The sequence below is a fragment of the Meleagris gallopavo genome, chromosome 5 (genome assembly GCF_905368555.1).
Source record: "Meleagris gallopavo chromosome 5, MGAL_WU_HG_1.1, whole genome shotgun sequence".
Classification (NCBI taxonomy): domain Eukaryota; kingdom Metazoa; phylum Chordata; class Aves; order Galliformes; family Phasianidae; genus Meleagris; species Meleagris gallopavo.
In genome coordinates, this window is record NC_139408.1 from 17,673,147 (window position 1) to 17,687,578 (window position 14,432).

At 35.8% G+C, this 14,432-nt stretch overlaps 1 protein-coding gene across 4 annotated transcripts in view; it reads right to left on the reverse strand.

Moving 5' to 3' along the window:
* The window catches only part of SHANK2 (SH3 and multiple ankyrin repeat domains 2), a 344,905-nt gene that overhangs the window by 225,856 nt on the left and 104,617 nt on the right, over window positions 1–14,432 (reverse strand). For 3 of the 4 annotated variants that reach the window (XM_085224519.1, XM_085224520.1, XM_085224518.1), the window contains one exon: window positions 13,439–13,489. The exons of the other annotated variant lie outside the window; for it this stretch is intronic. In XM_085224519.1, the coding sequence (XP_085080645.1) occupies window positions 13,439–13,489 (51 nt within the window). The remainder of the gene's footprint in view (window positions 1–13,438; window positions 13,490–14,432) is intronic. 4 annotated transcript variants of the gene reach the window in all.

The window sequence follows — 14,432 nt, forward strand, 5'->3', positions numbered from 1 at the left end:
TTCCAGGATTTATTCAGTGATTTGATTTCACTGCTTTAATCTAAGTGTGAACCTCTTTAGTAAATAGTGGGACAAAGCATCTGTGCTTCCAAAAGTGTTGGTGGATCTTGTCAGTTTTATTTAGAATAACATCATTTCCATAACTGAAAAGTGTCTATTGCAACCAATGAGGAAAAAAAAATTCTCCATCTGAAAAAAATTGCAAAATATTTAATCGCCAACGCGGTCAGACAGCATTCCACAGGCAAGTGTGTTACCCTAATACAATTTTTACAGACAAAGGTACTTGCTGGAGCAAGGCAGGCTGGATAAACCTATTTGTACTATTGTTTGTATCAGTCAGTTGGGTCTGATTCTCCAGGCTCCGTAACTTCTGGCACTATTCCTCCAGATTATCAGACATAAAACACATCCACCCTTTCTGACAACATTTCAGGTTTTTTTTTGCAGAAGTCTAGATGATAAAACAAGGTACATAGGGATGGTACTGAAGTCCAACTTGATAGCCCATCTCCAGTTCAAGTGTTTCTTAGACATAGTCACTCCTAAGTTACTGTAGGGCAAATGACAAATTTATACTCTGCATCTTGTATCCAGACAAAATCTCCCTCTTTTAGTTTGAAACCATTTTCCCTTATCCTCTCACAACAGACTCTCTTAAGAGCTGTCCCTTTCAAGAATCTGCAAGAACTACCCATTTTTGTCATCAACTCAGTTTCAAAGTAGACCTAGCACTACAAGCACTGAGGAAATTTTTTTTAGCTAGTGAGAGGATACACATTTTTGTTACCTATGTACAGTCTCCCACTGCAAACTTTCTCTTGTCTTTGTCTTACCTATACTTAGACAGTACTTATGGCATGCAACAATTCACTCCTCAAAATATATGTTCTAAATAGAAGAAAAGAAGCTCTACCTAAAGTTATGCCATCAAGCAGGATCTTTGAAAAAATAAAGCCCAATAATTTAAGCTGATAATTTTCTCACTATCCTTAGTCCCATTTAGACATTTTGTCTTAAGAAGAAACTAAAACATAGCTGACATTCCTTAAAATAACAGCATTTAAAATTACATTAGTAGCCTACATTTCTCTGTTCCAAAAATAACTGTTAATGAATCATGCCGGTCTAAATAAGAAAGGATTAAAAAAAAAAGAATGTATCTGCTATAGCAGGGGATTGCCTTTGTACAAATATGTAGGTGTTTGTAACGTTCGTAACATTCTCAGTGGTTAATCCCATTGAGAAAGGAAGGCTTGCTCACTGGAGCACTTTTGAGGTAGATTAACATTTGAAGTAATATTACCAATAATACTAAGCCTACTATTTGTTCAAGACAATATCACTTGTATTTTAAAATATTTGAAAGTGTTGAGGTAAGGTTGTTGGTTTTTGTGTTCTTTTTAGTTTGTTTTGGTTTTGGTTTTTTTGCTACTGTATCCTGTTTCTTCATTTGGACTGCAGGTTAAGTTTTACAATGGTGCACCAATAGCTGAGTTTAGGAGATTTTCTGTAACAAGAATATGAAAAAGTATTCTTGTTTATACAGGTAAGACTAATTAAAAGAACAAACATGGTGCAAGCTTAAAGCCCATTACCAAAAAGTAATCTTGTGTGCATACCATTTCAGAAATATTGCTACTTCTTGCATTTCTGACAGAAGTAGTAGGTGTAGCCTCATGATATTCATTAATTCAGTGGAAAATGTATGGCTGACATCCAAGATATTACTATGAAAATAGAAGCATTCTGGATATTATTTGGCAGTCACACCCCCGGACATCATGAGTACTACAATAAAATATGAATTCCATGTTCAAGTTCCAAAATAACTCTGCTTTCTTCCGGACTAGAAGTGGTATAAATAAAGTAGGAAAAGGCATTGCACATCCCTAAAAAAGAACGGGATCTGAAAAAGGAGAGGAACTGTACAAATGAGCAAATTGCATGTTATCATCTACTAAGCCACAGCAGCATTTCAGGTAGATTTTTGATGTTTCAGAATAATTTCAGACTGTGTGGTTAGCAAGGAAATAATTTCTGATGGTAGTATTACCTGTGTATATGTGAAAATACTATATGTATCCACAAACACTTTCATTACAGGAATCATCATTTGCCAGTGAACACCCACTATCCAGCCTGTTCTCCTCTACAGAAACATCACCTAAACCAAGTTAATGATGATTGTACTCATATACTTTGAGGCAGAATATCAGGTATGGAAATAATAGGCGTGTCTTTATAAGCAAAATAAAAACAAAAACAACAAAAACATGAATCAAAGTAAAAATGAAGAATAAGAACAGACATAGTAATATAGAACACGTATTACATTAGAAAGCTTCAGCTGAAAAAATGAATTCAAATGAGTTGCAATATCTTTTTATTTAATAATGTTTATAATAGAAACCTGAAACGAAACAAAGACCAGCACTCAGCTTGACTAGTGGACACTGGACGCTGTCCACCAGAAACTCATGATGCATCAATTCTGCAAGCAGCCCTTAGATGATTTCTCTGCTTCCGAGCAACCTACAGAGAACAACAGCCCGTAGGAAGCCTCTATCACAACAGACAAGGGAAACACATCCAAAAAGTATTCACATCCCCATTCCATGTTTTCAGCTGCGGTCAGAAAAGGAATCCAGAAACCACTTCCTCAGCTGAACGATGATTATCAGTGGAACGGTAGGAGAACAAACCAAGAATAAATGGTAATCTATGAATTTGGAGAAAATCACTGCAAAAGTAAAATTTCCATTAAGTCTTCCTACTGGTCTACAATTTGACAAGAAGTTTAGAAATGATATAACCTAAGTTCCCCTTGGTATGACCGCTTTTCCTTTACGTTGGGAAGCTGCAAGCAACATCAACAGAATTACTAACTGTAAAGATAAAGGAAAAATAAATAGGATGCATAGATGCTTTTAAGGTCAGGAAAAAAGTATGAATGGCAATGGAAGGACTGGAAGATAGGAAGAAAATACAGGGAAAGTCCAGTGACTGCTTACAAATCTGACATACAATTTGAAAAAGATTTTCAGTGGAGAAAATGAAAATGGATTACAGCTTTAAGATACTTAGGAATAACAGTTCAACAACTCTTGAAAGGGTATTCTGTATAATATATAACCAAGTAAGTAACATAGATTTGGAGACTGTACATTACATGGAGGTATAAGGAGACTCTAAGCAACTCCTTATCCAAAATATCAGTTTCTGAATATCAAACCACAAATATCAAACCACATAGCAAGGAAGAGAAATACAGTAATTAATTAGGATGCAGGAGTGACTAGTTAGTGATTTGAATTTATATAGGAAAGGTTACAATAGGTGAATGTTTTGAGCAAGATCTTAAATCATTCACAGTCACCGAGTTTTGATACTGGCTTAGAAAAAAAAAAAAAATTGTTTTACTCCACAGCTTGTTAGTTAATGAATAAACAGAAAAAAAACTGCTGAAACAATTGCTTCAATTCTAGTTCCAATAAGGGTGGTGTATGAACTATAGTAGAACTAAAATATCGGTCAAAAAATAAAGGAGTTTTATTGATATGAAATTGAGGGCCACTCCAGAGCTACAGAAACAGTAAAATAACTAGAAAAATAGAAAAGTAGAAAAGCACAAAAAGTATTCAGAAGTAGCAGGAAAAAAAAAAAAAAGGTGTAGACAACTTTACTTCTTCCCTCCCTCTCCCATTCCAATAAACAATCACAGTTTGTAGATTTCTTTAAGCACACAACTGGAAGGAGCAAACAGGATGTGATACTGGCACCTTCCAGCCAGAAAAGCTGCAAGACAGCTCTCCACGGCTATGCTCACAAGTCACATTTTGATCAAAAAGCTTTAAGGAGCAGAGCAGTTCATCCCTACCTCTAGTGTTGTCATATATTCTAGTAAAATACATAGAGAAAAATACTTTGCTTCTTTGATCCATCAAGCAAGTGGAACGGTCTGCAGACTAAGAGTGAAAAGCTTCACAACCACAGACAGAAATCTCTGTGAAGTTTACTCTCCAGAGCAAGACTGCAGCAGAACAACTCAATGAGTCTTCTATTCATTATTCAAATGTCATCTATATTTCAGTGGGTGAGGTTCAAAATATTAACTAGTAATTTATTTTTAACTAACACTGCACTCCATTATGTAAAACAATAGGCAGACTTTTACATAGTTATTTTCTCAGATTACACGATCAAGAGTACACAGCATTTACAGTTTGTTTGGATTTTTTAGAACACATTAAATGAGAAATCCTGGTCATTAATTGACAAATTATCTGAAAATATCTGTTGTTAGTGGTAAATAACATCATAAATGAAACAAATTATTTCTTCTCATCTGTCTTAGTGACAATCTTATTTTAAAGAGCCTTACCAACAAACTTTAACTGTTATCTGTGCTTCTTGTAAGTCTGAACTGTCAGCGCTATTGTTGCTATGGATCCTCTCGCCATGAAAAACTTTGGCTGTGAAGGCAATTGAACTTTATCTATTCTGCCACTCTCTTTTACAGGAAAAAAAAGGGGAAAATTGAGCTGTCTCCTGACTGAAGTCCTGTTGTTGGTGGTAATTTTTTTGGATTTTACAACATTATTACTTCACATCTACCAATATTCTGCATTTTCAGGACCTTCCTACTATCAGTGATGCTTAGAATCAGTGACAAAAGAAGAAAAACTACCAACAAGCAATGGTTCTTCACTATAGGGAACACTAAAGAAAAAGCATGCATAAAATAGAGGAGAGAAAAGAGGGGGAAAAAAAGGATAGAGAGAGAGATTGGATTAGCAGTAATGAATTGATCCCATAAGCACTTAACAACACAAAAAAATAACATCAGAATGAGCACTTTAGAAAACTGGCTGGCAGAAAACCACATCACAGCTCCAGCAATGAATGAACTTCAGTAAGGAGACTGTGAAAGATGGCTGAAGTTATTAAACAGGAATATAAGGATAAATAAGAGAAAATTCAGGGAACAGTTTCAAACCCTATGAAAAAAATGTGAAAAAGGAGAAAAGAATAGTGAAGGAAGCAGAAATTTAGTACTTATGGTAATAGTCACAGACAGGTATTTCTGACTAAATTGGAGTACAAATGCAATGAGTTTGTGGTCTCTCAGCATTGCAAAGTACTTTGACTTCAGTAACTTCTCAAAAAACAGTGATTTTTAAAAAAATTAAATAGCAAACTAAGACGCATCTAGTTTGCTACTAGGAGGGCAGCCCCGAAAGTAACACATCCTACGTTATTATGTTGGCCACAACATCAGAGAAAGATGCTGGTGATACGGCAGCATATGAACAGATAACAGCAGTGGGGCAGTCTGACATGGAAGTGAGAATGATGCAAAGGTGCATCAATGAATTCCTCCATAAGGGAAAAAATGGCACCCACTGACAATCATTGACATTTGCTGAATGTTTATGGAGAACAACCAATGGATGTGAGCACAGTGACACAGCAGGTGGTATATTTCATCAATGGTAACAGCAACATGAAAAACGAGCCACCTTCTGGATGGCCACACACAGCTGTCATACCACAAAATGAGGAACATCTCAATGAACCCACCTGCAGGAATTGGTGGGTTATGAGCAGGAAACTGTATCCAGAGCTGAGTATGATGGTGGCACAGCTGGACTATTGCAAAGTTTGCACCAAGGTCCTCCAAATGCTCACACGGGAATAGAAAGAACACTATATGCAAGTTTGTCAGGACCTATTGAACCAATATGAGGCTGAAGGTGACAGCTTGCATCATTACTGGTGATGAGAGGTGTGACCATTATGAACCAGAATCAAAACAGCAGTCCACAAAGAGGTCATGTGTGAATTTCCCACCAAAGAAAAAGTTCAAGAGACAGCATTCTGTGAGTAAAATGAGGTGCAGTCTGTTTTGTAAGAGTAAAGGGGCGATCCTCCTGGACTTCATGGAACCCTGACAGATTATGAACTCTGCTGCATCACAATACCATCTAAGCTTAAGGCTTGAATTCTCAGAGCAGCACAACCTTGCTCTTGAAACACAATAACACCAAGCCCCATACCTGTCTGAAAACCGCAAATAACATTTCCTTTCTTAGCTTGACTGCCCTACCATATGCACCGTATAGTCCAGACTTGGAATCTTCTGACTTTTCTCTGTTTGATCTGATGATGAATAGACTGCATGAGTAGCATTTTTCTAGCAATATCACATCACAGCAGCTCTAAAACAGTGGGTCCCTTCCACTAGTGCAGACTTGTATGAACATGCCCTGCAGGTTCTTGTTCACCAATGGTGAAAACACAAAAATGATGCTGGTGACTATGCTGAAAAAAAAAATAAAAAAAAAAAAATAGTGCTGTGTAGCTGAAAAATTGCTCTATTAAATTATGTTATTAAGTGCTTTGTATCTGTTGTATTTTCCATGGAAAGAAATTAGTGGCTAGAAAGACACAGAAACTAGGAGAATACAAGAATGCTAATCATGAGGCAAGATCACATTCTTAGTTTTTCTATTCCATGAGAAGGATGATTGAAACCGTCAGTTTTTGCATGCATTCATTTAGGCCATGCACAGCTACTGGGATTTCAGACATGATCAGGAGAACTAAGACCCTGAAATCCTCAAGGTTACAAGGAGAATAAAGGTATGAGAGGAATAGAAAACAGTTTGTTTCTATTCAAACTTTTATTAAGCATTAGTAAGGATCTTACTAATTACTAAACAACAGACATTAAAAATTAATGTTCATAATAAGCTAGAAAGGACATTAAAACAATTTTATTTTCTTTTTTTAAAAGAACACAGATACTATGTGTTTAAACAGTATAACCACTTGCTGAATGTGGGAAGCACAGAGCAGAAGTATTTTGGACTTGGGTATTTCTGCACCACTCCCAGAGCAAAGAACAAAAGGAAAAAATGGTTTACCCAGGATTTTTGAAGAGCCAGAAGGATACAGCAAGGCAAGCATTACACTAGAGTTAACAAGTTTACTCACAATACTCTACTTGAGAAGTCTCTACTCATTTTCAGGATATGCCAGCTTGCCAGTGCATTAAATAGTGGAAAGTGATCACAAATGCACTGATGCTAATGGATGGTAGATTTACCACAAAACATTTTCGGTGTCCATTTCACTGAATTCTAAAATATATGCCTCAGTGGGAGACAGGCATACAACCAGTTTAAAAAAGAAAAACATAAAATATACCTTTCTACACCATCAGGCATCCAGTATCTATAAAGATTCAGCATTTTTCATACCTTATTCATGTAGCTTTCAACCATAGTTAATAAAATTGTTACGTTTATCAACATCCTGTAGGTACACTTGGAATGGTAACGCAGTACACCCATAGGCGAATGATCGGGGCTGTTAAAAGTTGCTGTCTCATAGAAAAATCTCAAGGGGAAGACTGAGCAAGAGAAAAACAGATCTGCAGCTCTTCCATGTGTAGGCTGGAGGGAGATAGTTCATTAGAAAGTTTACAATGGGTCACAAAGCATTTCACGCAGCCAAACTCCCAGACACCACTGTGGTTCATGAGTCAATAACTATTTGGCTGGCTACTGGGTGATTCTAGGGGCACTTTCAGAATTGGATACAGTTGTATTTCAAACATCAGTATTTGAATGCTTTTCCCATTTCAAAGTGAGAAGATGAAAAAAGGTGATTTAAATTTATAACATAACTTTGACTTATTGCTTAGATTTAGAATTATATTGCTACACAAAATCATTACTTGTACTGATAACTTACAGAAATCATAGTCAGCATTCAAAAGGACTGCAATTTTCCTCACAGGTGTTTAAAAGCTTTCTTGACTTATGTTTCATTTGCACAGTATTCTGAGAGGATTGAAAAAAAAAATCAATTAAATTATACCTTACAGAAAAATACCTGGTTTTTTGTTTGTTTGTTTTTTTTTTTAAAGTACTTTAGATCTAAGAAAATTTATTTCAAAAACATATCCCAGAAAGTTCAACACTTTTATGCAGTATGGCTTGACTATTCTAATTCTGTCCAGAAGCAAACATCAATGGAAAGCCTTCATTAGATAATTTTTTCTGTTCTATTGCAACCACTCTGTTTTCTCAGGGAAATAAAATATTTTTATATCCTTAGGCAATACCTTTCTTTGGATAGTTTCCTAAATGAAACTTAATGCTAACATTCCTATTTACACTGGGCTTCACACGTATTTATAGTTATATATGTGGAAATCAATTCACTAGCACTTTTATGTCTGTATATACATGTGCACATACATAGAGAAATCTGCTAATAAAATATTGTTTACTTAAAGTGACAGATTCAAGCTGTCATATTCATTTGCATTATCAAACAATTCCTTAAAAAGAAGAACAAAAAAAGCAAGACAAGTAACGTTTAACTATCTGAACTTGTAATGATAATTTAGTCCTGAACTTGCAAAGTAATTAGAAAGGAAAAAAGGATAGTCAGTTTGCATCTTCATACACTCAAACATCACGATAAGAGGGCTGAGAAGTACAGTCCCTTAAAATCATGAAAAGATCATACCTGGAATATTTTATTCATTTTTGAACATCTCATTCCCAGAAAATTGCCTCAAAAGAGACTTCATTTTACTTAAAAAACTACTGCTATAAAACAAAAAGAGACAGACTTGTAAATTTTGTTGACGCTAAGGATTCCCATACCTCGGTCTACAAGTCAAAATGTAGCATTCATTAAATGGTTAACAAACACCAGGGACTACAGGCAGTTTGAGAAGCTCTCCCTGTCACTGTCACAGCTGACAACAGCATGGTAATCCAGAAACTTTGGGTCAGAGCCACTAGTTTGCAAACGAGAGTTTGCAGTACTTAACCAGAGGTCTCTGTGGAGCTGCCTTTTTCTTAAAAGGGTTTCTTAATTATTAAATCACACTAAAGTGACTATACCTATTTTAAATAATTTACTCGTGCTATTTTACTGTGTAAGTCAGTGCTGAAGTTCCCTACAGATATTACACAAAAGCAAATGCAATGAGAGAGAAGTACACAAAGTAAAAAAGCATGCCACTAAAACAATGGCAAAAAAGGCATACAGACAGACCATGAACAGTATGACTTACTGTTAACATGTGAGGACTTGGGTGCTGACCTGAATTCAGCCTCTATTCAAGCATAAAAGGACAATCAACAAAGAAGGATTCTCATATTTGTTTTCTTTTTCTTTAATTTGGTAATCCCAATCATGTCTTTTAATACATTGCATCAATGTATTACTGATTTAAATTTTGACAATGACGAGCATTAGAACTGTGAAGAAAAAAAATCTCCCAGGAGAATCTGGAAATACTTGAGGCACAAAAAGCTACACAGGATGAAAACACCCCCACAAAATGCTGCAGGAGGAGAGTAAGCTGGAAAAATAACATTCATCTAGCTGCTGTGCTATACCAGATCTTCAGCACATCTGATTTCTCCAGTTAAATTTTGAGAAATTAAACATCTAGAAGTTATAAAGGGTAAACATAACTGTTCATTAGAACTGCTGATTTCAGCAAAGATAATTTTCTTCCAACTCAACTTAATCAAGCATTTGAAACCAAACATAGTGAAAGAAAAACTAGTAGGAATTCATTTGGTCTCAAGTGCAATTTCATTTTTGCTATTAAGCTTTAATGGGAGGAAAAGACATGATCAGAACAGTGTTTATTTCAATGATGATGCAATGTGATGGGTGCACTGCATAATGTCAGATGATATCAAAAGATGTGTCCTGGTGTAACCCTCCTTCTACATGGTGAGAAGTCTCTGAAAATACAGAAGGCAGCAAACAGCTTTGAAGCTGTTACTGGAAAGTTGTCATTTGCTTTCAATAACTGAATATGATTTGTAATTATCTAGTGTTCCAAATTGCTCAAATGATAAGTTATGAAACCATGCCTTCCTTAGCATCTGAAAGGTTCATCTTTCTTATTTAATTTATTAAGAATTTTGTCCCAAGAGCTACATTGAAAAGAACTGTATAAAATCGACTTTAGGCAAGTTTTGAGCTCCTTGGTTTTAGGGCTGCACTTGTTGACCCAGATTTCCCTCATGGGCTTTTCCTACCATCACGCAGGGATGCCTGGATGACGGGCACAAGTCAGGCACACTTCTGCTCTAACTATGCCTCCTGGACCAAAATGTGCTGATGTAAGAGGCACTGCTCTGGGAGGTTGCCGGGCTTAGGGAATGGCTCAACAGTTGAGTCTGAATGAGCCCAAAAATATTGAAAAGGCATGAATTAGAGGAAGCAGGACTGGTAGTTTTGCTCATCGGTTTTGCAACCCAGTGGAGCATTTCCTTTTCAAAACCATTCCTCCTAAAAAATACTTATACAAAGTTTCTCTTAGGTTGCATATTTGTTGGTTTCAGAATTAGATCAACTCTCAGTGCCCCTTCTATAGATGGGAGACGATCACCCCATACAGTGTATTTACAAACATTTTATCAGGTAAAGACAGAGTAGAATTAAGAACCTATAAAATATGAATTTTTTTGTTAAGCAATTGTCATGGCAGATTCTGACAAGAAAAAAAAATGTCATAAAACTAAGCAGTTTGAGATAATTTCCAACTTCTAATAAAAACAGTACATGGTACATCTATACACTTCATTACAAAGGCTGTAACCATGGAAGAAAACGTAGCACAATTTGATTCTGACAACCTGTAATCCAAAGTTATACCACAGTTTAAATAAAAATAAAAAATAACTGGAAAAAAAACCTCTGAAGTTCCTACATTATAGCTTGAAATCAAGAATAACAACCCAGTGTAACTGCACTGAAAACTTCCTATATTTTAGGTAGGGCTCAGAAGAGTCTTAGAACATTAATGTTGCAGCACAGCACATCATCACTTTGATGAGACTAACATAATATACATTTGAAAGGATATCTAACTGCAGAACAGAGTCTGAAGGGGAACAATGAGCAAATGATGATAAGAAATTGGAGATGAACCATCAAGTCTCCAGAGACAATTAAGAATTTATCACATTGGACAAATAGAGAAGTCGGCATTGCAGAGTACAGTTCAGAGGGTGGCCTCAAAAAGAACCCAAATAATCCAAGGGATTGAAGCCTCCCTGAGAGGTCAGGTTGAGAAGGCTGAGGCTAGTCAGCCTGGAGAAGAGAAGGCTCTCAGGGGACCTGAGAGCAGCCTTTCAGAACCTAAAGTGGGATTATAAGAAGAAGACAGACTCTCTAGCAGGTTCTGTTGTGATAGAACAGGAGAAAACAGTTTTAATCTAAAGGAAGGGAGATTTAGACTGGGTATAAGGAAGATGTTCCATATAAGGAAGATGGAGAGGTACTGGAACACATTGCCCAGAGGTGTGGTGGATCCCCTGTTCTTGAAGACATTCAAGGTCAGGCTCCATGAGACACTAAGTAACCTGATCCAGCTTTATATGTCCCTGTTCTTTGCAGTGGAGCTGGACTAGATGGCCTTTAATCACCCCTTCCAGCTCAACCCATTCTACAAAGGATCATCAGATATTTTCATAAAAGCTTTGGCTTCCCTGATACTGAAGTCTCACCCAGAATAAATGAAATTTCTAAGCAGCTCTAGTTTAGTCAAAATCATTCAGTAAAACTCCAAGCTTTCAAGTACATCAATATTACCAGTGAGGGGCAGTTTTCATAAATGTCAATCTAGATACCAGCTACTTCTTATAGCAATGTGCAACTAATTCACTGAGTACTTTTTTTCTCCTTTGAGAAAAAAAATAATAAAAGATCATAATTAAATGTATTCTTATTGAATGCCTCTCACCAAGACTTTGATGGACTTATCTCCAAATTTTTTTCATAATACAGAAGACACTACTACAGTAAAAAGGCTACATACATGATTTATTTTGGAAACCGTGACTGTGACCTTTTTGTTGCTGCAACACCATTAAATTCTGAATACCATTCCTTTGACCCAGCAGCAAACTATTAGTCACGTCCGTTACCAAAACTGAAATCCACAAAGAGATAAATGACACAAGAGTACAGTCAAAATTCACCTAAAATGATAATCAGCTTATACCTCTGATAATAGAAAGGACACTGAGAAACCTAAGATACTTTGTTTGCTAAAATACTTGAAGCATTTTATTTCAAAATGTTGAGAACTTTCTCACACTAAAAAGGCTTCTGTTGCTCACTTCACTTTAAAAAAGAAAAAAGGATATGCATATACTCAGCTGCTTGTGCCCACAGACAAATACGCTGTAGACAAACTAGAAGGAAACTATGTAAGCTTTGGTTGGCCAAATTGTTTTTGATTAAAATGTTACATTAATAAACATGGCAATTTTGAGTTCATATCTGGTAGAAGCATTCCTCTATTTCACAGAATTTTTGGAACTCGACAAGAATCATCCAGATACCTCACAGACCTCCATGTCACACCAGGACCATTGGCTCAGATTCCAGAATTAGGATATTAGGACCTTTATGCCTAATTTTCAGTGGCTTTGAATTAAGCAGCTATTCCTTTAATACATTGGAAATGGTCCAGCCAATACTGTCAGATGAAATCTGGAGTCCTTCTATTAACAACTGAATTGCAAACCACATTAAAACATCAATACAATAAAACAAAGTAAAATACCTGTATAAAGTTAAAAACATTTACTTAAAAGAAACCTGTTAGAAAAACAAGCAAAATGACAATACAAACCTATCTATATTTATGAAAATATTTACACATAATTAGTATTCCTATTACCCATCAAAAATATCAAAATCAAACAATATTCTTTAAGGTTTTCATGCAGAAATAAAGCAACCCAAAACACATCAAAACACTTCATTCACTCTGTAGTGAATAGGAGACAAACTGAGAATTATGCAGAGACCTGCCCTATTTCTTGTGCAATTCAATTCCGCAGTTCTGAAGTTTAAAACAATCTACTGTCCAGGAGAATCTCTTCCAAGAGACATATTGTTCTGACATATTAGTTTATTAACTGATAATTTTGTCCATACCATATAGCATTTAAATTTTAAGCAGAAATTTTCAAACTAAGTACTGCCATTTTTCTGCTGCATGTTTACTGGCTTTTCTAGGAATAAAGGTAGACTGAACTACATAGGAGTATACACCTATATACAGATTTCAGGCTGAAAGGTCATTTCAACAAGTCTGTGAGATCAGGCAGAACTTGCATTACTTTTTTTTGAAAATATAAATGTTCAGGATCACTTACAAATACTCTCTCAATTCCACCCATCTACTGGCAACATAAACAGGCTCAAGATAACAGGATAGTGATTCGTGAAGCATTTCCTCATGATCAGCTAAGCTCCTAAAATACATTTGTGTTTCGTTAACTTTCCTTCACTTGGAGTAAAAACAAAAAAAATTTTAATCAGATCCTTCTACCATTATCCCCAAACAGAAAAATTACTGTGGTTTAACCCTTACCTGAGAGCAACAGATTCCGGGGACTTCTACTTGGATATGAGAAGCAGGATCCTTTCAGAAGGGGAAGGAATGAAGGCAACATCAAAAAGTTAGGCGTCAGAATTAGATTTTAGGGGGAAAAATTAGAAAGCAGAAGAATTATGTAAGTGAAGTTCTTATGACGTGATTCGAAAAAAAAAAATCAAAAGATGGACAAAATAAACAGAGGAGATGTGGAACTGAGTCCACATTTCTTCCACTTCTCTGTCCTTGTCACTTTGCACATGAAATGAGGTGATAAAAATGACAATGATAAATGAGGTAATGGAAGGTAATGAAGAGTGTTGATAGTAATTAAGGACAGAGAAGGATGGCTATACAAGGTTTAGAAGACTGGAACAATGAGAAAACCTGCTTCACCTCCAATGTATTGAGTTCCACATGTGAAAGGCAGGGACTACTTTTCACAGCTGTGGACAAGGCTCTACTACTACACCATCACCCATGATCTCAGAATCATAGCTCTCCCATCACAAAGAGATCATACATGGCATTTATAGCATGATTTGTAATTATTCCAAACTTAAATCTCCTCTTTTCACACTTTTTCCTCTTTTGACTCATTTTTATTCTTTGATTACATTTTGAGAACTCATATGATCTGACACTAGGAAAAAGTGATATGCATTTTTGCCAAATCTTTCACTACCAATTTCAGCATTTCTACATCAAATCCTAAACAAGTTTACAAAATACTCTTAGCACTGTTTCAGAATACTTAGAGTTCTATTATCATCACTACTAAACCAGAGCTGTTCTTCAAACATTTGCACAATTCTGTCATGTTTACTGTATCATTTCTATGATTAAACAAGTTTTCAGTCTTTTCAATCAGGCTAAGTTTAGCTCAGAATTTTACACTTTACAATGTATTTATCATGTCTGGATGCCTAAATTGAAATGATATTTGGAAGTTTTGAAGAGTTGTGTTTTATAGGTCTGTTTCAGTAGCATG